We start from the raw sequence: 27,964 nt of genomic DNA, 5'->3' as shown, positions 1-27,964 counted from the left end.
GAGAGCGCTGTTTTTCTTTTATCCCCACCCGCTCTTTCTTAACCCCGGCCTTACATGATTTATAGTATTTTTATTGCAAATGCAGTAATGAAACCTCACTTTGTGCAGATTGAAGCGGGGACGAGGGAATTGCAGTGGTTTGGCGAGGAACGGAGGTGGAGAGTGAGACGCAAAATTCTATTCCTGTCACAAGTGAGAAAAACATAGTTCAAGGCTGACCCTGGACACAGTCATGTACATGGGCGGTGGGGGAGGAGGGACGGCGGGGGGGGAGGGGGGGTCGCTGGAAGGCAAAGGACACCGATAGTGCTAGTGTGTGGAATGCGGCCGTGCCTGTAATGAGATGAAGCTCACACACTGCGTTATGCCTCTTCTGAGCCTCTGTAAACACAGAGACAGAGATGGAAGACAACACAGTCCGCCACAGTCATCACTGGTGGCCCAATGTCTCTGGTGGGAGAGGCAGGTTTACTTCCATGCTTTTATATTAGTTGAACCTTTTGGATAAACAAAATTCTTCGGAAACTCTCCAGGGATAATCCCGTGTGACCTGCCCGTGGTACCCTGCTTAGAAAGTTCTTTCCAGTTCTTAATTCCTTCAGAGGTCTGGGATTCTGATCTGGTAACTTGCAAAGAAGCAGTGCAAGCAGTAAAGATGAGGCGGTGGCCTAACCTCCCAGCTGCTGAAGTTCAGACCGGGGAAAAAAAAAAAAAAAAAAAAAAAAAGAGAGACATCGAAAACTGAAGGGACATCCAGGTTGACTGCAAGATGGTGTGGAACTCATAGGCCTAAGGAACTGGGCCAGTCAGGGTCAACCTCTAAAAGCCAAGGGATTTGAAAAGATCCAATTACCATTTCCTATTAGAGTCTCTCACCATAGGCTTCTGGAGGAGGGGAGAGACGTGGAAGCTGGAGGGAGTGGCTGTCGAAAAAGAGATGGGAACAGAGATCAGCCAACACGCGTTCTCTTTTTCTGCCCTCTTCCATCCACTTCCCTCCTGGTGTAGGGTCTTTGGGATTTTCACAGACGGATCACAAACGGGGAAAAGGAAGGAACAGATCTGAGGGCAAGATGATCTTTGATTCCTTGACAATCACACAGATGTTTATCTAGTCATTCCGTTTCAAACAAGGGATTCTCTAATTTTACATGAATGATTTGATCATTGTTCTGCAGGGACTCAGGCATGCGTTTTGGCTTCTATCTGGATCTCCTATTCACTACCCCTTTGAAAGGAAATCCAGAAGACAGCTCAGAAATTATAGCCCTCCTTCAGGTGATGAAAAGACCTAGCCCTGTTCTAGGTCATGGCCCTGTGTGCATGAAAACCCTGAGACCGATCGCTCCAGTCATTCACAGACACCACGTACTGACATTTTCCTTAATATTCAACTGGCAGAGTTTTAAAAAATGGTCATCCTTCACGCAGGCAAGGAAACAGCAAAACAGTAGTTTCATTCACCAATGGTAAGAATAAAAAGGACTGCCATCCTTTATGGAAATAATGTGATAATCTCTATCAGTGGTAAAGTGTCCACACTCTTGAATCTCCATTCTAGAAACTTGTCAGAGGGAATACTGGCAACCTTTGTAACAGTGAAAAATAGAAAACGGTCCAATGGCTGTTGGGAAATGGTGAAGTAAGTTCCAAGTATTAATGCTGCCAAATGATTATTTAAAAAAATATTCAGAGGCGAAAAATGCTCACAATAATAGTTAAGAAAAGGAGATGACAAGATTCTACGTATGGTAGGATTCTGAAAAAACAGAACACAAGGAAATAAATAGCACAAGGAAAAAAAACTAGAAGAACATAGCCCCAAATGTTAACCATTATTAACTCTGGATGGAAAAATTTAAGTACTTTCACCATTTTTATTTTACTAAATTTCCACACTGATGAGATGTTACTTTTCTTTTTTTTTTAAATATGAAATTTATTGTCAAATTGGTTTCCGTACAACACCCAGTGCTCATCCCAAAAGGTGCCCTCTTCAGTGCCCATCACCCACCCTCCCCTCCCTCCCAACCCCCATCCATCCTCAGTTTGTTCTCAGTTTTTAAGAGTCTTTTATGCTTTAGCTCCCTCCCTCTCTAACCTCTTTTTTTTTCTTCCCCTCCCCCATGGGTTTCTGTTAAGTTTCTCAGGATCCACATAAGAGTGAACACATATGGTATCTGTCTTTCTCTGTAGGACTTATTTCACTTAGCATCACACTCTCCAGTTCCATCCACGTTGCTACAAAGGGCCGTATTTCATTCTTTCTCATTGCCACGTAGTATTCCATTGTGTATATAAACCACATCTTCTTTATCCATTCATCAGTTGATGGACATTCAGGCTCTTTCCATAATTTGGCTATTGTTGAGAGTGCTGCTATAAACATTGGGGTACAAGTGCCCCTACACATCAGCACTCCTGTATCCCTTGGGTAAATTCCTAGCAGTGCTATTGCTGGGTCATAGGGTAGATGTATTTTTAATTTTTTGAGGAACCTCCACACTGTTTTCCAGAGGGGCTGCACCAGTTGGCATTCCCACCGAGAGTGCAAGAGGGTTCCCGTTTCTCCACATCCTCACCAGCATCTATAGTCTCCTGATTTGTTCATTTTAGCCACTCTGACTGGCATGAGGTGATACCTGAGTGTGGTTTTGATTTGTATTTCCCTGATGAGGAGCGAAGCTGAGCATCTTTTCACGTGCCTGTTGGCCATCTGGATGTCTTCTTTAGAGAAGTGTCTATTCATGGATAAAGAAATTGTGGTTTATATACACAATGGAGTACTACGTGGCAATGAGAAAGAATGAAATACGGCCCTTTGTAGCAACGTGGATGGAACTGGAGAGTGTGATGCTAAGTGAAATAAGCCATACAGAGAAAGACAGATACCATATGTTTTCACTCTTACGTGGATCCTGAGAAACTTAACAGAAACCCATGGGGGAGGGGAAGGAAAAAAAAAAAAGAGGTTAGAGTGGGAGAGAGCCAAAGCATAAGAGACTCTTAAAAACTGAGAACTGAGGGTTGATGGGGGGTGGGAGGGAGGGGAGAGTGGGTGATGGGCATTGAGGAGGGCACCTTTTGGGATGAGCACTGGGTGTTGTATGGAAACCAATTTGACAATAAATTTCATATATTAAAAAAATTTGGGGCGCCTGGGTGGCGCAGTCGGTTAAGCGTCCGACTTCAGCCAGGTCACGATCTCGCGGTCCGTGAGTTCGAGCCCCGCGTCGGGCTCTGGGCTGATGGCTCAGGGCCTGGAGCCTGTTTCCGATTCTGTGTCTCCCTCTCTCTCTGCCCCTCCCCCGTTCATGCTCTGTCTCTCTCTGTCCCAAAAATAAATAAACGTTGAAAAAAAAAATTTAAAAAAAAAAAAAATTTTTTTTTAAAAGGATAAAAAAAAGAGAAGGGTCTATTCATGTTTTCTGCCCATTTCTTCACTGGATTATTTGTTTTTCGGGTGTGGAGTTTAGAACAAGCAATCCTAAAATTCGTATGGAACCACAAAAGGCCCCGAATAGCCAAAGTAATTTTGAAGAAGAAGACCAAAGCGAGAGGCGTCACAATCCCAGACTTTAGCCTCTACTACAAAGCTGCAATCATCAAGACAGCATGGTATTGGCACAAAAACAGACACATAGACCAATGGAATAGAATAGAAACCCCAGAATTAGACCCACAAAAGTATGGCTAACTGATCTTTGACAAAGCAGGAAAGAATATCCAATGGAAAAAAGACAGTCTCTTTAACAAATGGTACTGGGAGAACTGCACAGCAACACGCAGAAGACTGAAACTAGACCACTTTCTGACACCATTCACAAAAACAATCTCAAAATGGATAAAGGACCTGAATATGAAACAGGAAACCATCAAAACCCTAGAGAAGAAAGCAGGAAAAAACCTCTCTGACCTCAGCCGCAGCAATTTCTTACTTGACACATTCCCAAAGGCAAGGGAATTAAACGCTAAAATGAACTATTGGGACCTCGTAAAGATAAAAAGCTTCTGCACTGCAAAGGAAACCATCAACAAGACTAAAAGGCAACCAACGGAATGGGAAAAGATATTTGCAAGTGACATATCGGACAAAGGGCTAGTATCCAAAATCTATAAAGAGCTCACCAAACTCCACACCTGAGATGTTACTTTTCTAAAGAGAAAAATATGTTAATGAGATAGTGAATCAAATGGATGAAAATTACAAACAGTGGAATGTGCTTTTTGGGTATTACGTTTCTCAAGTTGGGATAGATTCAAAGGAATCCTAGGGGTACCTGGCTGGTTCAGTCAGTAGAGCATGGGACTCTTGATCCTGGGGTCATGAATTCCAGCCCCATGTTGAGTGTAGAGATTACTTAAAAAAAGAAATAAAATCCTAGGGGTGCGTGAGTGGCCCAGTTGGTGAAGCATCGACTCTTGATTTTGACTGGGGTCATGATCTCATGGTTTGTGAGATCGAGACCCACAGTGGGGACTCTTGGAATTCTCTCTCTCCCTCTCACTGCCCCTCCCCTGCTCTCACATGTGTGCACTATTTTGAAAGAGCAAGCATGGACATGCATGTAGGGGAGGGGCAGAGGGAGAGGGAGAACCCAAACAGGATCCATGCTGTCAGCACAGAGCCCCACATGGGGCTCGAACCCACGAACCTTGAGATCATGACCTAGGCTGAAATCAAGAGTCAGAGGCTTAACCCAATGAGCCACCGAGGCACCCCAATGAGTAAACTTAAAAAAAAAATCTGAATTCCCACTGTGGGTAAGGAAGGGCAAAATAAACGCCTATACATCCTACACTGAAACATGTTTCTGGATGATACTTTGGTGAAATATGTTAAGAGTTCAGTTGTGCACATCTTTAGACTCTGCAACTCCCTGGGTGGCTCAGTCAGTTAAGCGACCGACTCTGGCTCAGGTCATGATCTCACACAGTGGGTTCGAGCCCTGTGTCAGGCTCTGTGCTAACAGCTCAGAGCCTGGAGCCTCCTTTGGATTCTGTGTCTCCCTCTCTCTCTGCTCCTCCCCAGCTCATGTGCTGTCACTCTCTCTCAAAAAATAAACAACAATTTAAAAAAAAAAAACTAAATGTTCATCAAGAAAAAGATGATTAAATTTATAGTAAACCTATATATGTAGGCTAATATGTACCCATTATAAAGATAATATAGCCATATTTATTAATGCATAAATAGTTCCACAATGAAATTTGTTAAAAAGGGGAATTATAAAAATGGGATATAGGGTATGGCCCATTTATGGATTATATATTCTGTTTTTTTCTGTATGAACACATTTTACTATGAAACTATTTACGTTAACAAATACATATATTCTATAGAGAGAGAATAAAACACAAAATCTTGGAAGACTATAGGCCAAAATGTTAAGTGTATTTCCTCCTGTGCATGGTGGTAGGAGGACAGGTGATTTTTGTTTCTTTTATAAATTATATTATATATACATCATTTCCAAGTGGGGGCACCTGGGTGGCTCAGTCAGTTGAACGTCTGACTTTGGCTCAGGTCATGATCTTGCGGCTCATGAGTTCGAGCCCCGCGTTGGGCTCTGTGCCGACAGCTCAGAGCCTGGAACCTGCTTCAGATTCTTTCTCTCTGCCCTCCCTCAACTCACACTCACTCACACACACACACACACACACACACACACACACACACACACACTCTCTCTCTCTCTCTCTCTCTCTCTCTCAAAATATAAATAAACATCAAAACAATAATAAAAAAAGATTTCAAAGTGGTCTAAAGAACACTGAACCAAAAGCTTGTAACCTCACCCCTAGTTTAAGAATTAAAATGATAATGACACAGGTAAAGCCCTGTCTCCTTCCCATGGTACCTCTGTCCCCAGGGCTAACTACAATCCCAGGTTTTGCAGTTCCTCACTCCATGCACTTCTTTCCATTTTGATGACATCTGTACGTATACCTAGGTCCAATGCTTTCATTCTCAAAAAAATAAAGCTGTTCTCATTTTTTTTTAATTTTTTTTTCAACGTTTATTTATTTTTGGGACAGAGAGAGACAGACCATGAACGGGGGAGGGGCAGAAAGAGAGGGAGACACAGAATCGGAAACAGGCTCCAGGCTCTGAGCCATCAGCCCAGAGCCTGACACGGGGCTCGAACTCACGGACCGCGAGATCGTGACCTGGCTGAAGTTGGACGCTTAACCGACTGCGCCACCCAGGCGCCCCTCATTTTTGAAAAGAGAAAGCTGACACAGCTGTGCCTCCTTAGGATAGCTCTGGGGAGTGGATCCAAAGATACATCCAAGGCATCTGGGAGTTCAGTAGGGTAGATGCTACAGGCCCCGTCTGGTCACATCCCTCCCCAAGGCATGGGTAGGAATGGCTCAGCGACACCTGTGGAGGTCACCACCCATTCTTGTGGATTCACATTAGCAAGAGTTTTTCAAAACCACCCATTATGGCAGAGCAATCTAGAAAAAACAAATGAAAAGACCAAATTTTCTACATAGTTTATAATTTTTTTTAATGTTTATTTATTTTTGAAAGAGAGCGAGCACACAGGCAGGGGATGGGCAGAGACAGAGAGGGAGACACAGAATCCAAAGCAGGCTCCAGGTTCTGAGCTGTCAGCACAGAGCGCTACGCGGGGCTCGAACTCATGAGCTATGAGATCGTGATCTGAGCTGAAGTCGGGAGGCTTAACCAACTGAGCCACCCAGGTGCCCCAGTTTATCATAATTTTTTAAACATGTGGATAAACACTTAGAAAAGCATTGTATCTGTTGATGAAATCGAAGCCTTATGTCTTTGTTTTTTCTCATTATTTTAGCATTTTTATAGAGAAAAAATAAAGAGGTATGATGGATTGAAAATGAATTGCTCAAAAAACCACTATTCAACCACCAGAATACTAAACTGAAGTAACTGACAAAGTATTGGTGAGTTAGCAAAAACAGCTAGAAGTCTCCTACCTTGCCTACAGGACAATGGTGTGGTTCAACCACTTTCAAAAACTGGCTGTTTTTAACAGCTAAATACATGCACTACCACGCTTCAGCAATTCTAATAACATACCTAAGAAAACTGAATGCTACACCCACGAAAAGACTGGTTCAAGAATGTTCATGAGCTCTACTTAAAATAGCCAAAGACCATCAAGCGAATAAATAAATTTGGTAAGTCATCCAACGGGATACTATGTAATGAGCAAAAACAAAACTTGTACTGATACATATGGATGAAGCCCCAACATTGTTGAGCCAAAGAAACCGGACAATTAAGTGGAAATTAAACAAAAGATCCCCTGAAATTACTCAATTTTCTTTACCAGAACAATATTATCTTATACATAATAGAATGAGTCCCTTAATTCATGTTCACATAATAAACTTATTAACAGATTGGAGAGACAGCCACAAAAGCTCTGTTCTTTTGAAGTGAATTAAAAAGAGGCTTATAGCAGGTAGAATTCCAGAGCCAGGACCTAGTCTTTTTGTATTCAACACCTTTTAGGGGTCACCAGGGTGCTGCGTAACCTAGGGAATTAGAAATTGAAGGGCATGCAATAATTTTTAAACTTTGAATTAAGATTTGATGTTATAAGCAAATATGTGCATGCGCCTTTAAAAATCTAGAAAGTACGACCTTGATATCTTAGCCCTAAAGAAATCTATGCTAAAGACCAGAAAAAACATTTTTTTTAAGGGGTAATGAACTAAGAGCATAATGTACATTTATTATTAAAAGCATTCTGGCTTTGAGTTTTCAAAAATATGGCTGCTGTCTAGCCAAGATTAATGTAATATAGAAACCAGCTTTTCATCATACTTGTATGGCCCAGGAGAACTGTCCATCACCGAGTCTGGTCGGTGCAGAACACAACAAAGCGGGCCATAAAGAGCGAATGTTCGCATGGGTGCAATGGAGAACAAGCGTAAGTGACTTTGCAGCGTATCTGCTTCAAATTCATCCGCTCCAGTAATAATGAAAATGAAAAAAATACATCACGTTGGCACCAACGATGGATTCTATTTTTCCTGGAAGCCTACAGGACAGAGGCATCTGTAGCTGACACTGTCCCAGAATACCGGAGCACCTTCTCTAGGTATGAGGACCATGACACCACTTCTCCTTCTCTGCTAACCTTAGTTTGGACAGATGGCAAACTTGGGAAGTTATCTGATGTAAAGAGGCACACAAGTTGCGAAGGTGATGCTGTGTTTTCCCATGAAGAACAACTAACTGCTGCTCAACCCTCTCATCCTGAAATCGAAGACGGAGTCAGCGAAGTCAGGCACAGGCAAGAAAAGATGTCCAGAAAAGACCCTGCTGAGAAGGCAGGGACAACTCCAAAAGCCAGATCCAATTTCTGGCCCCGGCACGCTGAATCCTATCTCCTTAAAGGAGAGAGGGGAGTTGGCAAGAACTGATTGTATGCTAGCCCCACCATCTGTAAATTACATGGGCCCACGCTGTCACCGAAACCTGCAGGGAAATTTCAGTGATCACAGAAGGTGGAAGCCGCTGGGAAGGCTTCTCTGCAAATCCTTCTGCTTGTCGAATATCACGTTTATGGCCTTAGCAATGGTACAGAGTGAATTGATTGTCAAGGAAAATGCACTAACTCGTACCGGGCAAGGGAAAAAAGCCCCCGGGACGGGAATGACATGAGTGCAATGGTCAGTGACTAAATTACCACCTGCTTAGGGTAGAATGAAAAATTCCTCGCTCTTGTTTGGTTTTATCAGCAAATGAAGACAAGGACATAAAATACAAGCTAGCACTTAAATTATCCAAGTCTGGTCACTCCGCAGGATCTGCATATCCGATTAAAGAATTCTACGTGTGTAAATTCTGAGTGGTAGGTTTTTTTAAAAAAAAAATTTCATCTTTATTTTTGAGAGAGAGACAGAGTCTGAGTGGGGGAGGGGCACAGAGAAAGGGAGACACAGAATCCCCAGCAGGCTCCAGGCTCCGGGCTGTCAGCACAGAGCCCAAGGCGGGGCTCGAACCCACAAGCCGTGAGCTCGTGACCTGAGCTGAAGTCAGATGCCCAAAGGACTGAGCCACCCAGGCGCCTCTGAGCTGTAGGTTTTTATTTTTTTTTTTTTTTTAATTTTTTTTTTTCAACGTTTATTTATTTTTGGGACAGAGAGAGACAGAGCATGAACGAGGGAGGGGCAGAGAGAGAGGGAGACACAGAATCAGAAACAGGCTCCAGGCTCCGAGCCATCAGCCCAGAGCCCGACACGGGGCTCGAACTCACGGAGCGCGAGATCGTGACCTGGCTGAAGTCGGACGCTTAACCGACTGCGCCACCCAGGCACCCCTGAGCTGTAGGTTTTTAAAAGCAACATTTAAGAGACAACAGAGGTGGAGATTAGTGGGGGACATGGCCCTCATCCTGGACATGCCTGGATTCCATCCAACTTGGAGAGAAATCCTCTCACTTGTCACCTTAGTACCTGGGCATTCCAGACGAAGGCCAGGAAAAAGGCTGTAGAACAAAAAGATTTGGGAGTTCAAGTCCCAAGTCTGTCATTTACTAGCTGTGTGAACGTGGGCGAGTCAATGAATTTCCCTGATCCTCGACCAAAATGAGGTAAGGGCAATCTCGTATAGTAGAATCCACGAACAGTGGAGAAAATGTGATTTCATAAAAACACAAACAAAAACCAGCATACGTAAGTACTGGTGAAGTTCTTTGTGAAACAAAAGGGGTTACTATGCACATGTTAATTTTTTTTTTTTATTATTTGTTTTCGCCATGACCTACTCCACAGAGTAGCCTGATGACATCCAAACGGTGATATTCTGATGGAAAGCAGAGTCAGAGTATGAGAAGTTATCAGGACATAAAAGAAAACGCAAAGGCTTTGGAGTTTCATGAATTTGGGCCTCAGCCTACCTCTAAAAGCTCCTTAGTAACTGTGACACCTAACTGAGGTGTTCTTAATCTGGGTTCTGGGGACCCACACAGGTTATTGGTAGGATTCAGGAGATCTGGGAACTTGGATTAAAAAAAATAATAACTGATATCTTTACTTTCATTAACCTCTGAGACGTGGCATTTCTTTCAATAGCGAATCTAGACAACTAGTCACGGTATTTTCCCAGTACCTATGACTCTGCATCCATAGAATCACAGATATTCTGATATCATGGTATGACTGTAACAGAGGTCTCAACACAATTATACTCATCACTAATTTTAAATTATGGAGGCTATTGAGCCAGAACCTCAGCTTTCTTTTTTCTTTTTTAAACGTTTATTTATTACTGAGAGACAGAGAGACACAGAGCATGAGCAGGGCAGGGGCAGAGAGAGGTGAGACACAGAATCCGAAGCAGGCCCCAGGCCCCGAGCTGTCAGCACAGAGCCTGACGTGGGGCTCGAACCCACAAACCGTGAGATCACGACCTGAGCCGAAGTCGGACGCTCAACCGACTGAGCCACCCAGGTGCCCCCAGAACCCAAGCTTTCTTAATTAAGGCCTTGAGAAAGAAGCACATGTTACCACATCACACATTTGTGATTTTAATATTTTGAGAAGTGCATTTCGATATAACTCGTTTACTTTGTAATCCTATGTAGTTTGGCTTATGAGTTGAACAACACTTTGAGAAAGAGTACACAGTTCTCCAAAGGGCTCCAAGGCATTAAAAAGGCTAAGAGCTCTTGTAACTTTCTTTGCAATTTATTAGGTATAAAAGGGAGAGAAGAGCTGTGACACGGGGTCATTGTGAGACTTCAGATGATATAGCAATAGCAAAGTGCACTGCCCAGTGCCCCACACATAGTAGGTGCTCAACTAATAGAAGCTACTCTGTGTTGAAAATGACAAGCCAAGCCGAGTAATTACACACTTCATTCTTAACATGACAATCTCCACAAACTTTTGCATTGGTCTTTTAAGGATTTAAGGCCACGGCTTTCTTATGACTGGACTCTCTTTCACTGGTCAGGCTGGATGATCTTGTGTTGCTTGGGACGACACGGCTGTGTGGCTGTCCGAAGTCCACATTGCTATTGCTGGAAACAACCGACGCACAGAGCAGGGGTGAAAATCTACACTGTGGCTGAGGAGGGAGAGGTCTTTCTGGGGACATGAGGCTGACCTCGTTGCACTACTTTGAGCCAGCGGGCAAGGTCTTGGCCATGGTGGCGGAAATGAGAACAAGTTATTTAGAAACTGGGAACACAGAGCTATTTTAAAGCTTGCCAGCGAAGGGGCCTTCAAAGGCAAGACTGGTCTTTAGGCTCAGCATAATGAATCTCAATGTGAGAAAATTAAGTAATGTTTCAACCTGAGTCCCAAATCAACAGTCTCAGCAATATGAGAGTATCCTGCAAATGGGAGTGTGCTAGAGCTACGGAGAGAAGATTCATGGCCTTCTTAATTAACTCCGAGGTGCTGCACATAAGGGGAAAACGATAAATCAAGTAGATTACTGCCAGCGATCTGAATTTCCAAATGAAATAAGAGAGGTATAGCGCCGTGAGTCATTTTGTAAATGTGTATGGTGGTGGGGGGTGGGGGGGGGGGAATCTCCAAGGTCATCCCGTATGTTAAAATTTGCCACTATGCACAACAGTCCCTCGATTTCAAGTATTTGACATATATGGTCAGGTATGAAGAGGCAGGAATTAGGAAGATGAGTAAAACACACAATGGGAGGGTAACACAATATACACGCACACATAAAACTGTGATGGTCATTCTCACATTTATTCAAAACATATTTATCGAACACCTATGTGTAACAGGCACCGTTCCAGAAGCTGAAGATACAGTGCTGATCAAGATAGACAAACTGCCTGCCCCCATGGAGTTCACATGCTCCATGGGGGAGACAAGTATTGAACAAAAACAATGAAATGGTTATTTCAGGTGGCGTTAAGTACCACAGAGAACAAGAAAGCAGAATGACGGCAAAGGTGGATAGGGAACTATTTCAACTGGCCAGGGAAGGCCCGCTGTGCAGGTAACATCTGACCGACACCTGACGGGAGGAGGAAATGAGCTGTGTGAAGCTCTGATCAGGGGGAAAGCATCCCAGCAGAGGGACCAGAGCTGGGAGGAGGAGGGGCTGGGTGCGCCCAAGGAGGAGGGACTGTGGTTCTTGCTGGGGGGCGGACGGGTGGGGAGATGAGAGGCAGGGGCCACCCAATCAGGGAAGCCTTGTTGGAATACAAGTGAAACTCCTGACCACGGCCAAGTATGACAGAAAGCCACTGGCAGGAGGGGAGGGTGAGCTGACTTAGATTCTACTAACACAGAAATACAAGCATAGAAATACTGGCCTGTAGAATAAACAGGGACTAATCTACCTTGCAGCATTGTTATTGGTGGCGAGCGACACAAACACACAAGCACATCTGGAAACAACTCGACTGTCCAATGGGTAGTGGGAGAGCGGAAGTGCTAAAAAACCGTATCTTAGAATTGTATGCAGCTATTAAAAAGGAGTTAGACCTACGTGTAACTCTGATGTGGAAAGATATTAAATGAAAACCAAAATAAAGAAGCATGTGTATTACATACGTTTGTATATTACATATATTTTATAGGTCTGTTTGTTTCAGGCTCCCATTTTTATAAAAGTGCTACACCCAAATCTCTACATACATGTCTGCACCTGAGGAAGAATGCAGACAGAGATACCTACCATGATGTTAACATGGTGACATTGGGTAGGGGTTTAGTGGGGAGTTGGAGAAAGAAGAGAGAAGCTACTGATCTAAAGCTTATTTATTTATTTTATTTAAAAAAAAAATTTTTTTTTTCAACGTTTATTTATTTTTGGGACAGAGAGAGACAGAGCATGAACGGGGGAGGGGCAGAGAGAGAGGGAGACACAGAATCGGAAACAGGCTCCAGGCTCTGAGCCATCAGCCCAGAGCCCGACGCGGGGCTTGAACTCACGGAGTGCGAGATCGTGACCTGGCTGAAGTCGGACGCTTAACCGACTGCGCCACCCAGGCGCCCCTATTTATTTATTTTAAAAGAGAAAGAAAGAGACTGACGGACTCCCAAGCAGGCTCAGCACCATAAGCATGGAGCCCAACACGGGGCTCAATCCCTCAAACCATGAGATCATGACCTCAGCTGAAATCAAGAGTCAGGGGCTTAACCAACTGAGCCACCCAGGCACCTCGAGAAGCTACTGACCTTACATGTACACAAATTTGAATTTTATATGATTTAATGGTCACAGCAGAGTGTGTTAACACTATGATTTGGGAGGCAACTTAATCAAAGATGCAAACAATTCATTCTCAGAAGATGGGGAAACTTCATAAAATAGGTAGCATTAAAAGTTGATCTTCAAGAGCAGAGGTGTCATAGCCAGAAGAGAGAGAGAGAACGCAGCAAGCTGAAGGCAAAACATGGAAGGTTTTCGTACATGGTGCTGATGGGCTGACACCTTGAACAGACCTTTAGATGGCACCTGGTAGTCAGGGTTTCAGTGGAGAGAACAGAAGCAGGCAGGGAGTTTAGGGAGTTCTTAGAACAATCTGAAACGGGCCCTAATAAAGACAGTAGCAAGGGAAGCATTCAAGAGGTGATTAGGGTGCAGACATTACAAATTTGGCACCTGGTTATTTGGAAAAGGGAGGAAAAGAGATTGCTAGCAGGTAATTAACTCCAAGCTTCCTAGAGTAATGAATGGGCAGGTACCATTAAACATTATAAAGCCAAAAAGGAGCATCGGTTTTGGAGAAAGAGGTGAAATGATGGACCCAGCACTGGGTGAGTAGAGCCCATACTGAACATTCATGTACCAACCAGTAGTGGGCAGTCAGAAATGCAGATTTAGAGGAAACCTGGGGTGAGGAGGTGGGGAGTCCTCTCCACAGAGGCAATAGGTACACTCGTGGAATGGAGTGAATGCAGACGGAAAAGCAAAATGCTGAAGACCCAAGTTAGGGAGAAGCCTCCACGTGTGTAAAGAAGAGAAGAATGAGAACACAACAAGTTAACGGGCACGAGAGAGGAAAGGGTTCCAGAAACAAAGCAGCCAACGGGAATGGATACAGGCAGGCCAAATAGGTGAAGTTGTCAAGGAAGATGCCATAGTCATCCATGAAGAGAAAATAGAAACGGACAGGGAATTCTTAAGACTGACAAGCCCTTCGGATCTATGTGCGGTTACGAAAGGAAGCCAGAGGAGAGGCGTTTCAAGGCCACAGGGATGAGAGGTGGGTGCGGAGTCAAGGCCGTGGTGCCAGCTTTGAACAAGGGAGAAAGGATGAGGAGAACATGGACGAAAGATCCAGATGAATTTGGAGAGGACAAGTGAGAAGTTGAGTGGGGACGCAGAAGCAGCCGTTATCTTCTCAGCACGGGAACTGAGAGCATCTGCTGACAAGGGGATCGGGAATGCCTTTAGGAACTTGTGTACAACGGGTACATTCAAACCGACTGTGATAAGGTTAGCAAGGTTTTAACGTGGGCTGAACACGAACTATGGGATGGCCTTGAGGGCCCGGCCAGGGTCAGGGAGATTATGTCTGTGGCGGGACACAGGTAGGTGCTTTTCGATAGTGACTCCCAGAGGCTAGCCTGAGAGGCACTTGTTGGTTTTATCTGACACTGAGAGATTGGAGACAATGAGTGAGCAAGCTCAATGAGACGAGGGAATGAATCTCAATTGATACATTCAAAGTTAATGTCCAGCAACCAGCCTGAATGGGGAGGCAAGGAACGAAGGTCTCGGACCCTACAGGACTCAAGGTGAATGTGGTTCCAGGGAGAGGCTGAAGAGGCGACAGTGGACACTCTGATCGACACAGAAATGTCACAGTTGGAAATACTGAAAGTATAGCAGCTCTTGCTTAGGACGAAGTTCAGGAAATGGGTTTCTACAAAGGGAGAAGAATAGAAAATACAAGGCTATTACTAAATGGTTTCAAAGTCACAGAATCTCTAATTGCAGTAAGTTTGAAGATTTTGAAAAAAATGTAATGCAGCTTTGAACTGCACTCAAAGATGCATAAAAAAGATCAGTCATAACAGTACTATATATAGAAGACCCTAAAGACACCATCCCAAAACGACTAGAATGGGCAGATGAGTTCAGTAAGGTCACAGGACACAACTGTTGCATTTCTTTTCTTTGTCTGGAGAGAAAACACAAGCAGAGGAAAGGGGAATGGGGAGAGAAAGAGAGAATCTCAAGCAGGCTCCACACTCAGCATGGAGCCCCATGTGAGGCTTGGTGCCACAACCCTAGGATCATGACCCGAGTCAAAATCAAGAGTTGGATGCTCAACCAGCTGAGTCCCCCAGGTGCCTCTAAGAAATCTGTTGCATTTCTATATACTAATAATGAAGTAGCAGAAAGAGAAATAAAACAATCCCACTTACAATTGCACCAAAAATAAAATACCTAGGAATAAACTAAACCACGGAGGTAAAATACCTGTACTCTGAAAACACTAAATAAAACATGGATGAAAGAAACTAAAGATGACACAAAGGAATCTATGCTCGTGGATGGGAACATAATATTGTTAAGATGTCTATACTACCCAAAGCAATCTACAGATTCGATGTAACACCTATCAAAATATCAATAGCATTTTTCACAGAAAACTGGAGGTATCCTATCATAGTTCCAGACTTCAAATTATATTACAAAGCTGTAGTAGTCAAAACAGTATGGTACTGGCACAGAAACAGACACATAGATCAATGGAACAAAATAGAGAGTCCAGAAATAAACCCATGATTATGTGGTTAATTCATCTCAATGGAAGAAAGTACGCAATGGGGTAGGGAGCACCTGGCTGGCTCAGTTGGTAGAGCATGCGACTCTTGATCTCAGGGTAGTGAGTTCAAGCCCCACATTGGGATAAAGCTTGCTTAATTAAACAAACAAAAAACAAAAACAAAGACAAAAAATGCAAGGGGAATAAGTCTCTTCATCAAATGGTTGTTGGGAAAACTGGACAGCTACATGCATAAGAATGAAACTGGACCATTTTCTTACACCATACACAAAAATTCACTCAAAATGGATTGAAGACCTAAATGTGAATCAGATTTGAAATCATAAAAATCCTTGAAGGGCACACCGGCAATAATTTCTGATCTCAGCTGTAGTAGCATTTTTCTAGATAGGTCTCCCGAGGCAAGGGAAACAAAAGCAAAAATAAACTATTAGGAATACATCAAAATAAAAAGCTTATGCACAGCAAAGGAAATCATCAGCAAAACTAAAAGACAACCTACTGAAAGGGAAAAAATATTTGCCAAGGACATATCCGATAAAGGGTTATTATTCAAAATATATAAAGAACTTATAAAACTCAACACCCCAAAAACAAATAATCCAATTAAAAATAAGAAGACACAGGGGCGCCTCGGTGGCGCAGTCGGTTAAGCGTCCGACTTCAGCCAGGTCACGATCTCGCGGTCCGTGAGTTCGAGCCCCACGTCAGGCTCTGGGCTGATGGCTCGGAGCCTGGAGCCTGTTTCTGATTCTGTGTCTCCCTCTCTCTCTGCCCCTCCCCCGTTCATGCTCTGTCTCTCTCTGTCCCAAAACTAAAAAAAAAAAATAAAAAATAAAAAAAAAACGTTGAAAATAAAAATAAGAAGACACAGACATTTCTCCAAAGACAACAAAGATGGCCAACAGACACATGATAAGACATTCAACATCACTGATCAGGGAAATGCAAATCAAAACTACTATGAGGTATCACACCTGTCAGACTGGCTAAAATCAAAAACACGAGAAACAGCAAGTATTGATGAGGATGTAGGAATACTTGTGCACTGTTGGTGGGAATGCAGACTGGTGCCGCCAGTTTCCATACTGTGGAAAACATAATGCACGTTCCTCAAAAAATTTAAAATAGAATTATCATATGACCCAGTAATTCCACTACTGGCTATTTACCAAAAAATATGAAACACTAATTTGAAAAGATATATGCATCTCTATGTTTATCGCAGCATTTACAATGGCCAAGTGATGGAAACAGCCGAAGTGTGCATCAATAGATGAATGGATACACACACACACACAGAGGAATATTACTCAGCCATGAAAAGAATGAAATCTTGCTATTTGCAAGAATGTGGATTGATCTAGAGGGTGTAATGCTAGGTGAAATAAGTCAGAGAAAGACAAATACTATGTAATTTCAACATATATGGAATTTAAGAAACAAACAAAAGAGACAAATCAGAGGCCAGACTTTTAAATACAGAGCTCTGATGTTTACCAAAGGAGAGGAGGTGGGGGGATGGGTTAAATGGCTTATGGGACTTAAGAGTACACTTATCATGATGAGCACAGAGTAATGCATGGAATTGTTGGATCAAGATATTGTACACCTGAAACTAATATTAACACTGTATGTTAACTATACTGAAACAATAAAAAAAAAAAAAGATCAGTCGTAAATACTGATGGGTGGACGCAAGAAAGACTAAAAGCATGGCCTAATGTGGAGTTGTACATGCATCCTGCTTTAAAACACTGATTGCCCTAAGAACAAACTGCAGACAACAAAGAAGTTAGTTATGCAAGGAGGCCCAGTGCCTAACAAGCAAATCATATCACCAAGGTCTGCCAAGACTCACCTCTCTCACCATGTGTTTTATGCCAGCAGTACGAGCTAATTCCGCTGCAGCGAGCCAAAATGTCATGTAAGGGCTCTTTCCAGCTTCCCAGTGTCCCTTGAGAGTACATGGTTTTTTGCAGAACACAATGAGCAAGCCAAATCAGGTTAGAGATATTACAAGGAAAATCTGGCAGGCAGCCATCTCGGCTTTGTTTCAACCGATGTTCGTAAAAAAAACAGGTTAAGAAAATGGTAGCACAATGTCTGGTGTTTGAGATCTAACAGCATGCAACATGTTTATGGCATGCATTAGCCCACAAACTTCAGTATGGGGCTGGGGCACCCAGAACTTCAGATCTGGTGGACCAAGGAGGGAAATACGAAAGCAGGTCTTATATTGTAATGAATACGGACTGCTCTCAGAAGACCACAAACAGGTGGTTTCATTAAAAAAACAAACAAACAAACAAACAAACAAACAAAAACCCTACTGCCTTTAGATTAAAAAAAAAAACCAAGTGCTTCAGTCTTGTTTGTATAAAATAGAAGGCCGGTGCACACTTGGCTAATTACAGCATTTTTTATGAGGGTATGACTGACTATAATCTGGCAAAAATGAGTCCAACTGAAACAGCCAGAATGATGGTTTGGGAGAATTAGGTGAGGTTTTGGAGTGGGAAGAAAAGTGGGAAAGAGGAAGAAAGCTTTCAGTAAGCAGTTTATATTCTGGTAGGAGGATTTAAAAGAAGTATCCAGACTGATTTTATTTTTATTCAAAACAGCCTTTTAGTGTATTTTTCCTTTGAGTTCTTAAACATATTTATAATGACTGCTTTCAGGTCTTTGTTTCCTAAAACTAACATCTGGGCCAAATCAAATGTTAGGGAGGGTCTGAATTGACTGCTTTTTTTCTGTGTCTAAGATTTTTCTGTCCTTCATGTCTAGTAATTTTTTATTGCATATTAGACATCGTGATATCTGATTCATTCCTATGAAGACTACTGACTTGTGCTCTAGCACGCAGTTCAATTTCAGGATGATTATGTTGAACTTATATAGGCCTAGATTTATATCTTCTCAGGGCCAATCTGTGCAAAGCCCAAAGTGTTTCCCTAAGAACTTCTAACTTCTCAGGACCCATTTCCAAACAAGATCTTGGAGAGACTTGGTTTTAGGTATTGTTAGAGTGGCTCTAAAGCAGGCCACACTCCAGGACAAAGTCCTTATTTCTAATATCTCAGTTAAAAGAGTAGGATGTTAACCAGTCACTTCCATGCTGACTGGGCTAGAATGCCCTGCCTACCGGCACCATCTCACCTCTGGTCTCACGGTTTCACTCTCACCCATGTAGTTGCTGCTCTTTGCTAAGATTCAGTCTTACCCCAAATAACAGCATGTACAGTCCACTCTCAGCTATGGACTCAAGAAAGACCCTCATACAGACTTCTGTGGCCTCGTTCTCATCTCCAGTCCCCCTGTGCTACAGATTTCAGCAGCTTTAGTTGCCCCCAACACTGACGGACCTCTTTTCAGGACAGTGGGAATGTTATGCTGTGTTTATGTTCTAGCATACTCCACTGCATACGGCAATTGTCCTCAGAATAAGCCAAACGACCAGAGAGCTTGTCTAATGTTTCCTCTCTCTCAGGGATCAGTCTTTACTACCTATTATCCAGAGCCTAAAAACCATGATCTCATAAATTTGTCCAGTTGTTTATGGCAGGAGAACTAGTGATATTTTAGAATATTTAGTATATTAGTATACTAGTATATTTAGTATATTTTTAGTATATTTAGTATATTTTTGTGCTGCATCCCATAGGAATGCTGAATAAAAGCACAGCATCCATTCTGATCATGTAGCCTTCTCAGTGCACATGGGTAGCAGAGGCTCCTGGTTTCTTACAGAAGGGTCCCCAAAGTTCCTGGACATTTATTCACTCTCTTTCACTTATCCACATATTCACATGCATTCATTCACCCATTCCATAAACATCAGGAATCTATTATATGCCAGACACTATTCTGTGGATTGGGGACACAGTTGTGGGAGACAGAAAATGTCCCTGCCCTCATGGAGCTTATTTCCCGGTGGGAGTGGTTCTGGTCTCACTCCAAAGCAGTGCTTCCCCTCTGCAGTTGTTCCTCTAATTACTGACTTGATGGGTGACTTAGCATGAGAATATAAAAAAAAATAATTAAAAGACCTATACTTATGTAAAAACTACATCCCAGGCAGAGATGCATGTGCTTCATATGCACAAATTAATACTCATAAGAAGAAAGTGTCATGAGAGAGGAGGAAACAGAGGCTGAGATTGTCAACCTGCTCACAAAGCTTATGAATAGTAGAGACAGGTCTCTATGTAGCCTGACTTGTCCCATTTTTTTAAATTTTTTTTTTTCAATTTTTTTTTTTCAATGTTTATTTATTTTTGGGACAGAGAGAGACAGAGCATGAACGGGGGAGGGGCAGAGAGAGAGGGAGACACAGAATCGGAAACAGGCTCCAGGCTCTGAGCCATCAGCCCAGAGCCCGACGCGGGGCTCGAACTCACGGACTGCGAGATCGTGACCTGGCTGAAGTCGGACGCCAACCGACTGCGCCACCCAGGCGCCCCTTAAATTTTATTTTTAAGTAATCTCTGTATCCAACATGGGGCTTGAACTTAAAACCCGGAGATCAAGAGTCATATGCTCTACCAACTGAGCCAGCCAGACGCCCCACTCTACCCATACTTTTAGCCACTGCATTGCTCTCTTTCAAAGATGGAAGAGAATTATATTGGAGACGGGGGAAATAAAGTGATGGTTTCTAAGTAAGAAAATAAAAATTTTATCTTATTTTTTTAATGTTTATTTTTGAGAGAGAGAGAAAGTGGGGGAGGGGCAGAAAGAGGAGACAGAGAATCCCAAGTAGGCTCTGCACTGTCAGCTCAGAGCCTAATGCGGGGCTTGAACCCACGAACCGTGAGATCATGACCTGAGCTGAAATCAAGAGTTGGATGCTTAACCAACTGAGCCACCCATGCACCCCAAAGTTTTATTTTAATAGAAGCCAACTAGGTGTTTGGGAAGGCTAGGAGAAGGAAAGGGATCACTAGTAAAAGAGGCACAAAAAATTTGATTGAGTTACCATAAAAGGGCACAATTTTATTTTCCTTTGTCCCAGTGGACCATGAGGAAAGAGAAAATAGCATTCTGTATTTTGAATCAGAAAACGAAAAGAAAGCTTTCCTGCATAAAAGCCTTCAGGGTTCCTTGGGGAAGTTGAAGATGTAAGTGAAAGTGATCTAACTGTAGCCACCTCCTGCTGGTATATGCAAAACTAGTCCCATCAGATGCTTCCAGAAAAAGTGCTCTGGGATCAGCTCCCTATGAACAATAGATCATCCCTCTTAGAGACTTAAAACGTATAGCAGCAAAGGAAGGAAAAGATTTGATAAATACAACGGTTTTCTTAGCTGCAGATTTAACTCAAAATTTACCAAACTTAATTGACCACAGAATTCTTTATGAGTAAATGAGGTGTGTGTGTGTGCGCGCGCGCGCGCACGTGAGGAAGAGAGAGGCAGACAGACAGACGAAACGACACCTCAGAACTGCTGTTCTATGAAACCCATTTTAGAATTTGCTATTTAATAGCAAACACTAAGCTAAATAAAATTCCACTTTCAGAGGAGGTCAAACCTAACGATTGCTGTGCCCAGCCACGCAGGGAGCCTTACAAAGAGAATTTCAGTAGAGCTGTAGTTTAGGTGCAAGAAAATATCAAACTTTTATTAGGTAGTAAATAACAAGGATTGACTGCAAGAAGGTACCAATTTGCGCCTAGGCAGGATATCCCTTTACAGCATTCGCCAAAGTGATACACGTATTTTTAAACTTTGGAAACTTCATCTTCAGAGGAACGTTTTGTAGAAAAGATAACGCAACTAACAGCCACGGCCATGTAGGTTACCTCGTCTGTAAGTTAGCTCCGTTACCCATTCGGGGGAGTCACCAACGCTGAGCGTTAGATGGTTTCCCCTAAAGTCACGAGCTCCGCCCTTTCTCTCCTCTGGAGATGGGAACATGTTCCTCCCCTGCACAGCTGAGGCCTGCTATGCTAGGATGTGCCTAGCACCCTCGCTCACTTTCCCAGTAGTGACGTGCCATTTAGGCCTCCCTGGTGGACCTCGCTCCTAGCAGGCTTGGCTCCCGCTGTCTCCTAAGGTTTGATTTTATTAGGCTGTGACCCTCCGGTTATCTACAGCATGGCAATTACTCTGATTCTTAGGTCTGTGTCCCCTCTTCCCGGCTGTCCAACCGTATTTTTCCAGCCTTAGCTTTCCAAATTCCCTCTGATCTTCCAACAAATCAGCCGGTACAGTGATGAGGAACCCAGATTCTGGAGTCTGGCAGTGAAGGTTTGAACACAATACTCCCCTGCATACCACCTGGGGACCTACGACAAGCCACTTAACTTCTGTGTCACCACTTCTGCACCTGCACAGTGGAGATCATCACAGTACCTACTTCACGTGGTTATTGAGAAGACTCAAATAATGTAAAAAAACGCTCAGCATCGAGTTCCAAGCATAAGAAGTGTTACATTCGGGGGCGCCTGGGTGGCGCAGTCGGTTAAGCGTCCGACTTCAGCCAGGTCACGATCTCGCGGTCCGTGAGTTCGAGCCCCGCGTCGGGCTCTGGGCTGATGGCTCGGAGCCTGGAGCCTGTTTCCGATTCTGTGTCTCCCTCTCTCTCTGCCCCTCCCCCGTTCGTGCTCTGTCTCTCTCTGTCCCAAAAATAAATAAAAACGTTGAAAAAAAAAATTTAAAAAAAAAGAAGTGTTACATTCGTTCCTTCTAGTACTGTATCTACATTATTCTCTGATTCAAAATCTGTAGCTTTTCTTCTTACCCTTTATACTTTCCAGGCATTTGCATGTTATACAGACTAAGTAATTAAATTTCCCATGCATGGACTTCTCGTTGATCCTCACACGACAAAATTAACGGAGTTTCGTGTCCTTAAAGCTCATATCCGGCTCCCCCCGCCCCCAAACTGTTCCCATAACCCTACTAATTCATTCAGTCTCTCTCATTCTTATTAAGCCACTTACATTTTACAGTTTGCTCAGGTGTTATAACAGACCCGCTTTTCAAGGAATTCAAGATTTGTTCGACACGTTATGTTCAAGAGTAAAGATATTTGAAATAGGTGTAGTTACCTACAATTTAAAAAATCTTAAATTCTCTTTTAATGTTTACTTATTTTTGAGACAGAGACAGAGCATGGGTGGGGGAGGAGCAGAGAGAGAGAGGGAGACAAAGAATCCGAAGCAGGCTCCAGGCTCTGAGCTGTCAGCACAGAGCATGACGCTGGGCTCGAACCCGCGAACCGTGAGATCATGACCTGAGCTGAAGAGATCGTGAGATCATGACCTGAGCCTAACTGACTGAGCCACCCAGGTGCCCCTAAAAAAAAATTTTTTTTAATAAAATAAGTATAAATAAAGGCTCCAGTTTCCACTCGGCTCTTTTCTTTTTATAATCCAAAGAGCTAGCTCCATTTTTAAGGACCCCAAACTCTGTAGATTTCAGTCTTTAGCAATATTCTTGCCAAAGAAAGTTTCATCTCAATTTTGAGACGTTCAAACGTACATTAGAGTTGTATAAACAGGTATATGAGCAGAGAGATTTTTTTGTCTTCGCTGCTCAGCAAAATTAGACTTTATTTTCCCCTGAGGTTTGAGGGAAAAAAAAAATCTTTATTTGTTCAACTTTATTTTTTTTTTCAATAGTGCTCTTTTCTGCTGTTTTCAGGATATTGCCGTCAAGCTTTCTTTCCAATTACCTAACCCTTGTGGCTCTCTTCTTGACTCTTGTACTGGCTTCATGTGAATTTCAAGGTTTCCCTTCTGTGTCTAAGGGCCCTAAGGCGCCTTTTAGCATATCTTTCCCTGGGGCCAGACTTGGCTTCCGCCTTGCAGCTATTCATTCATTGCTCAGCCCTCTCATTTACTAGGTGTTTATCTATCACCTACAAATACCCAGAGTGTCTATCAGGTGTTAAGTACCATGTTACAAATGTGGCACTGTGCACAAAGGGATCTCGAGGGAGAAAGGTGGTTAGTAACCTGGGCAACCGTCCATGCACAGTCCTTCTCTTAACCTAGAGATCACCAGCAAACCTATCAATCCCCTTGTACGTCTACTCTGTGTCCTCTAGGGCAGGATATGGTGAATTCGGAGTTAAGAATCTCACGTTCACATCATTGTTTTTCCTATGCCAAGACTTTGGGATTCAGGCTTATCCCACTGTCCAGTTTATGCTAAACTATCATACTTGACTCAAATTCTCTGGTGGTTTTTGGGTGTGGCCCTTGTCCCTATTGTCTTTTTTTGTAGTCCTAGGTCACACCTGGCAGAATATTTCTTTGGTGAGTATGATGCCTCTGTAATGAGTAAATCGCTACAGCCTACATGTCTGACAACATGATGAATGACTGAATACAAAAAATTCATACATTCCAGGGGCGCCTGGGTGGCTCAGTTTGTTAAGCGTCTGACTTTGGCTCAGGTCATGATCTCATGGTTCGTGAGTTCGAGCCCCATGTCGGGCTCTGTGCTGACAGCTTGGAGCCTGGAGCGCAATGCTGCAGATTCTGTGTCTCCCCGCACACCCCCCCCCCCATGCTCTCTCGCTCTCAAAAATTAATAACCATTTTAAAAAAACCTTTTTTTAAATCTCACACATTCTTATTGGATTAAAGTTTGGTATTTATACCTGTATAAATGTAGGTAACTTATTTTACCTAAAACAGGAGCCACACTAATCCTATTCAATGTCACAGTCCATAAGCCTATAGATCCTACTGCCCAATACTAGTAGGCTACTTAACCTATGTTACGTACACATAATTCTAAAGTACAATTAAAGCCTTTAAGACCCATGTTAATCCTGGGAAACCAGTTTTCTGAGAAATTCAGACAAGCATATAACACCTGTATTTGTATCTGGTGTGATTTTGAAGGTATTCTACTTAAACCATTTCAAAAATTATGGGCACTAAGAAACTGTAGATACTTTATCTCACTTCCAGGCAAGGCTGATAAGCAAGAAATCCAAAGGCAATATGCAAATAGATGTTTATGTTAATGAATCCTTTTAAAAACCTGCTTTGTAAAAGAAAGTGGAACTGAGTACACGCAACTCTAACTCAAAGCTCTCTGAAGATTTAAGTAAGTTTTCCCCCCAAAATGCGTCGAAGTGAAACAACACAGATCATTCATTCCCCATTTTCTACTCCAGACCCTGAACCTCAGTTCTGGAACCTAGAGACTGAAACCACTCTTCGCCTCATATAAAAAAAAAAGGGGGGGGGGCAGTTGACAGAAATACATGCACTGAATTAGGAGCAGAGTATCTCATTCTCATTAAAAACCAGTTTTGCTTTTATGTTGCCTTTTTCTCTTTGGGGATGTGTGTTTTCTTAACATGAGTTGATTTTAGGTTGTCTCCAGAAATCACGGTCTCCTTAATCACTTACGTTGGCTGAAAACACCAGGTCCTCCGTCAGACTCGTATCAAGTTCTAAGTGTTCTCTAAAGTCATGCTCACACGGTCAGTTTCAGGAAAAACTCCTGTTACTCCACACAGATGGGGGTCGCTTGTTGAGAATGTTTTTACTACAAAGGAGCTGCTACTAAATAACTTTCGGATATTAAATTATTTCAGTTTGTTATATGCAGATATATTCTGCTATTCCAACAATGTTCTGAATTCATAAAGTACCCGTTCACCTGAGGGTTTAAAAGGTTCACTCAAACATAAATCCATTAATCTCCCAAACTGCCCTATGAAGTCAAAAGAGCATAGTCTAAGTCTGCATACAAAATACTTCCAGAATGAGCTTATAAATCAGTCATGTTTTCAGCCATATGCACAGAGAACTACAATCCTACATCTTTGCAACAGAGAAACAAGAAAATGCTGTATAGAGGTTGATGTGAAATAATCTCCAGTAAATATTTGAAGACTGGGAGAAAGCAATTTTTTCTACCGCTAAAAAGATGCATTTAAAAAATAAACACGTGGTAGATACGAGGTTGCTATAAATTCTGAAAACGGCTTACCTATTAATGTAACTGAGGGCAACATAGGTTGGCTGCTGTAATTCTTGTTTTTCTAAAACACGTGGATCTGTATCTGTAACAAAAACACATTTACGATTTTTCAGCTTTTGCATCAGAATATACGAGGGTACCTAACGTAATCGAGGTTAAACAGAGAGAAAGATTTAACATACCTCGTTTTAAAGAAAACCCAGACAGCAAAGCACAATCATTTGTCCTTTCATTCATAAATAACAAGATATTACATTACTTTTCAAGGGAATTCCAAACATCAACAGTGATAAAATGTCCATCTGTCACACAAACTCTTGCACAATCCCCCTCATAAATATTGGTTTTCACTGCTTACAGTTACAATGTTGGCATGGTTTGGGGAGGGTAATCGGCCTAAGAAAGAAAGTCTCTGTTAATTATGCTCACTTGAATGCTGGAACAAATTAGTTGCCATTGGAAAGCTCCATCAATTTGAAAATCGACTGAGTATTGTTCTTGTTCACTGAACACTTTTCTGGGTTTGGATTCACATTCTGGAGGGTAGCTCTTGTCCTTTTTAATTATATAATGAGTTTATTATAACCTTTTCTAGACTCTCAATCAGGAATGCTCATGCTGGCTCAGAATCCACAAATCTCACATTCATCAGAGGGGCTTTTCCCCCCGAAGAGAGAATTCAACACCATAGCAACCTTCTTTAATGGTGCTTCTCCAACATGGCACGCACAAAAAGTGCACTTTTCACAACCAGAAGCGTATTCTCCAGCTTCTCACGTCGAACAAAGACTGCGCTCAACACAGGCAAAGGCGACGTTTGTATGGGGAGACTATAAAAGGGGGAAAACTGAACACAGCTTATTTTCCACGAAAAAAAGGTCCAGGCATTTCACACAGATTTCTTTTTCATTATAACCTCATTTAAAGCCATCTCGTTATTAGAACTCTTCCAGCTGCACTTGGGCAATAACACCTTCTTTGATGTAATGACAGATGTTGTTTCAAGCACCTTTGTACAGGAAGTGTTTATTGCACGTGGTAGATGTAAGATACACGCACTAACCCCAAAGCACATTAACAGGTGACGGGGGTGGGGGTGCAGACGTGGTGGCATAGAGCACGGGTGGCAAAAATGATAGCATAACAATCCACTTCCAACGCTTTCTGACTCCCAGGCTCGCACTGGGAAGTGGTGGCAATTTTATTCTTGGTGCCAAAGTGAAGAATCGCATGTTCACTTCATTGTTTTTCCTATGCCAAGAATTTCAGACACATACTACTCTGAACTCCCACTTCCTGGGTCTTTGCCACTGCAGGTCCTCGAAGCCCAATTCTGAAACAAGAGACAAAGCTTCTCTGAATGGCTCCATCAAGTCGGGTCTCCGGGTTTTGGCAGCACGAGTGAGAACAGATCAATAACTCTGCATTTCCTCTCCCTCCCACAATGGTTACATAAGCAACTGAGGCTGGTTGCAGATCACGCGCCTGCAGATACGACCCACGACCCACGGATCTCTAAATACCGGCAACCACTCTTCAAGGGAAGCTTAGTGTTCAAATACAACCTCTCCTCACACTCACCCAAGTTGGCTGTTACCCCCAAAGCATAGCTGTGTTTCTGAGAAATGCTCTGGGCACCTCACCTGTGTTCACTAGAGAGGAGTCAGTAGAACAATGCTCACCAGGGTGCTTTATCCCCCAGAAGAGTCCATTGGAATGCTGGGCAGGCTATGTGTGCAAATGGTGAGTGACAGACCAATCCTGCAAGGTCTCTGCAGGTGCTTAACGAGGTTAAGAAGCAAGAGATTGGAAACAAAAACCACGAAAATCAAGAGGAAGATAAGAAAGAACAAGGCAATGATTGCAAATGTCTGGGTGGAAAATCTCCCAAACGCTCGCAAAACGGTTTGACCTCACGTGGAGCGCCTGATGACAAAGGTGCTGAGATTTTGAGACGCGCGCGGGCCAGAACTTGATTCACTAAAACCCATTCCTTCAGAGTCATCTGGTGCCGGATTTCATAAGGTGTATCGTTTTGAAAGAGAAGAGTGCCATTCTAAAATATGTGTTTTTTTTTTTTTTTAATTAATGTTTGTTTATTTTGGAGAGAGAGCGCGAGCGCGCACACACATAAGCAGGGGAGGGGCAGCGAGAGAGGGAGACACAGAATCTGAAGCAGGCTCCAAGCTGTCAGCACAGAGCCCGACGCGGGGCTCGAACCCAGAAACCATGAGATCATGACCTGAGCTGAAGTCAGACGCTCACCGACTGAGGCACCCAGTC

The 27,964-nt window shown here is 42.9% G+C and overlaps 1 protein-coding gene across 1 annotated transcript in view; it reads right to left on the bottom strand.

Moving 5' to 3' along the window:
* JAZF1 (JAZF zinc finger 1) overlaps positions 1-27,964 on the bottom strand; it is a 344,125-nt gene that overhangs the window by 126,268 nt on the left and 189,893 nt on the right. The window contains exon 2 of the mRNA XM_086693724.1: positions 25,691-25,763. Coding sequence (XP_086549850.1) covers positions 25,691-25,763 — 73 coding nt within the window. The remainder of the gene's footprint in view (positions 1-25,690; positions 25,764-27,964) is intronic.

The sequence above is a fragment of the Puma concolor genome, chromosome A2 (assembly GCF_028749965.1).
Source record: "Puma concolor isolate L17-30 chromosome A2, mPumCon1.1.hap2, whole genome shotgun sequence".
Classification (NCBI taxonomy): Eukaryota; Metazoa; Chordata; class Mammalia; order Carnivora; family Felidae; genus Puma; species Puma concolor.
Note: the sequence above shows the minus strand (reverse complement) of the source record. Positions and strands in the feature narration are given on the sequence as shown.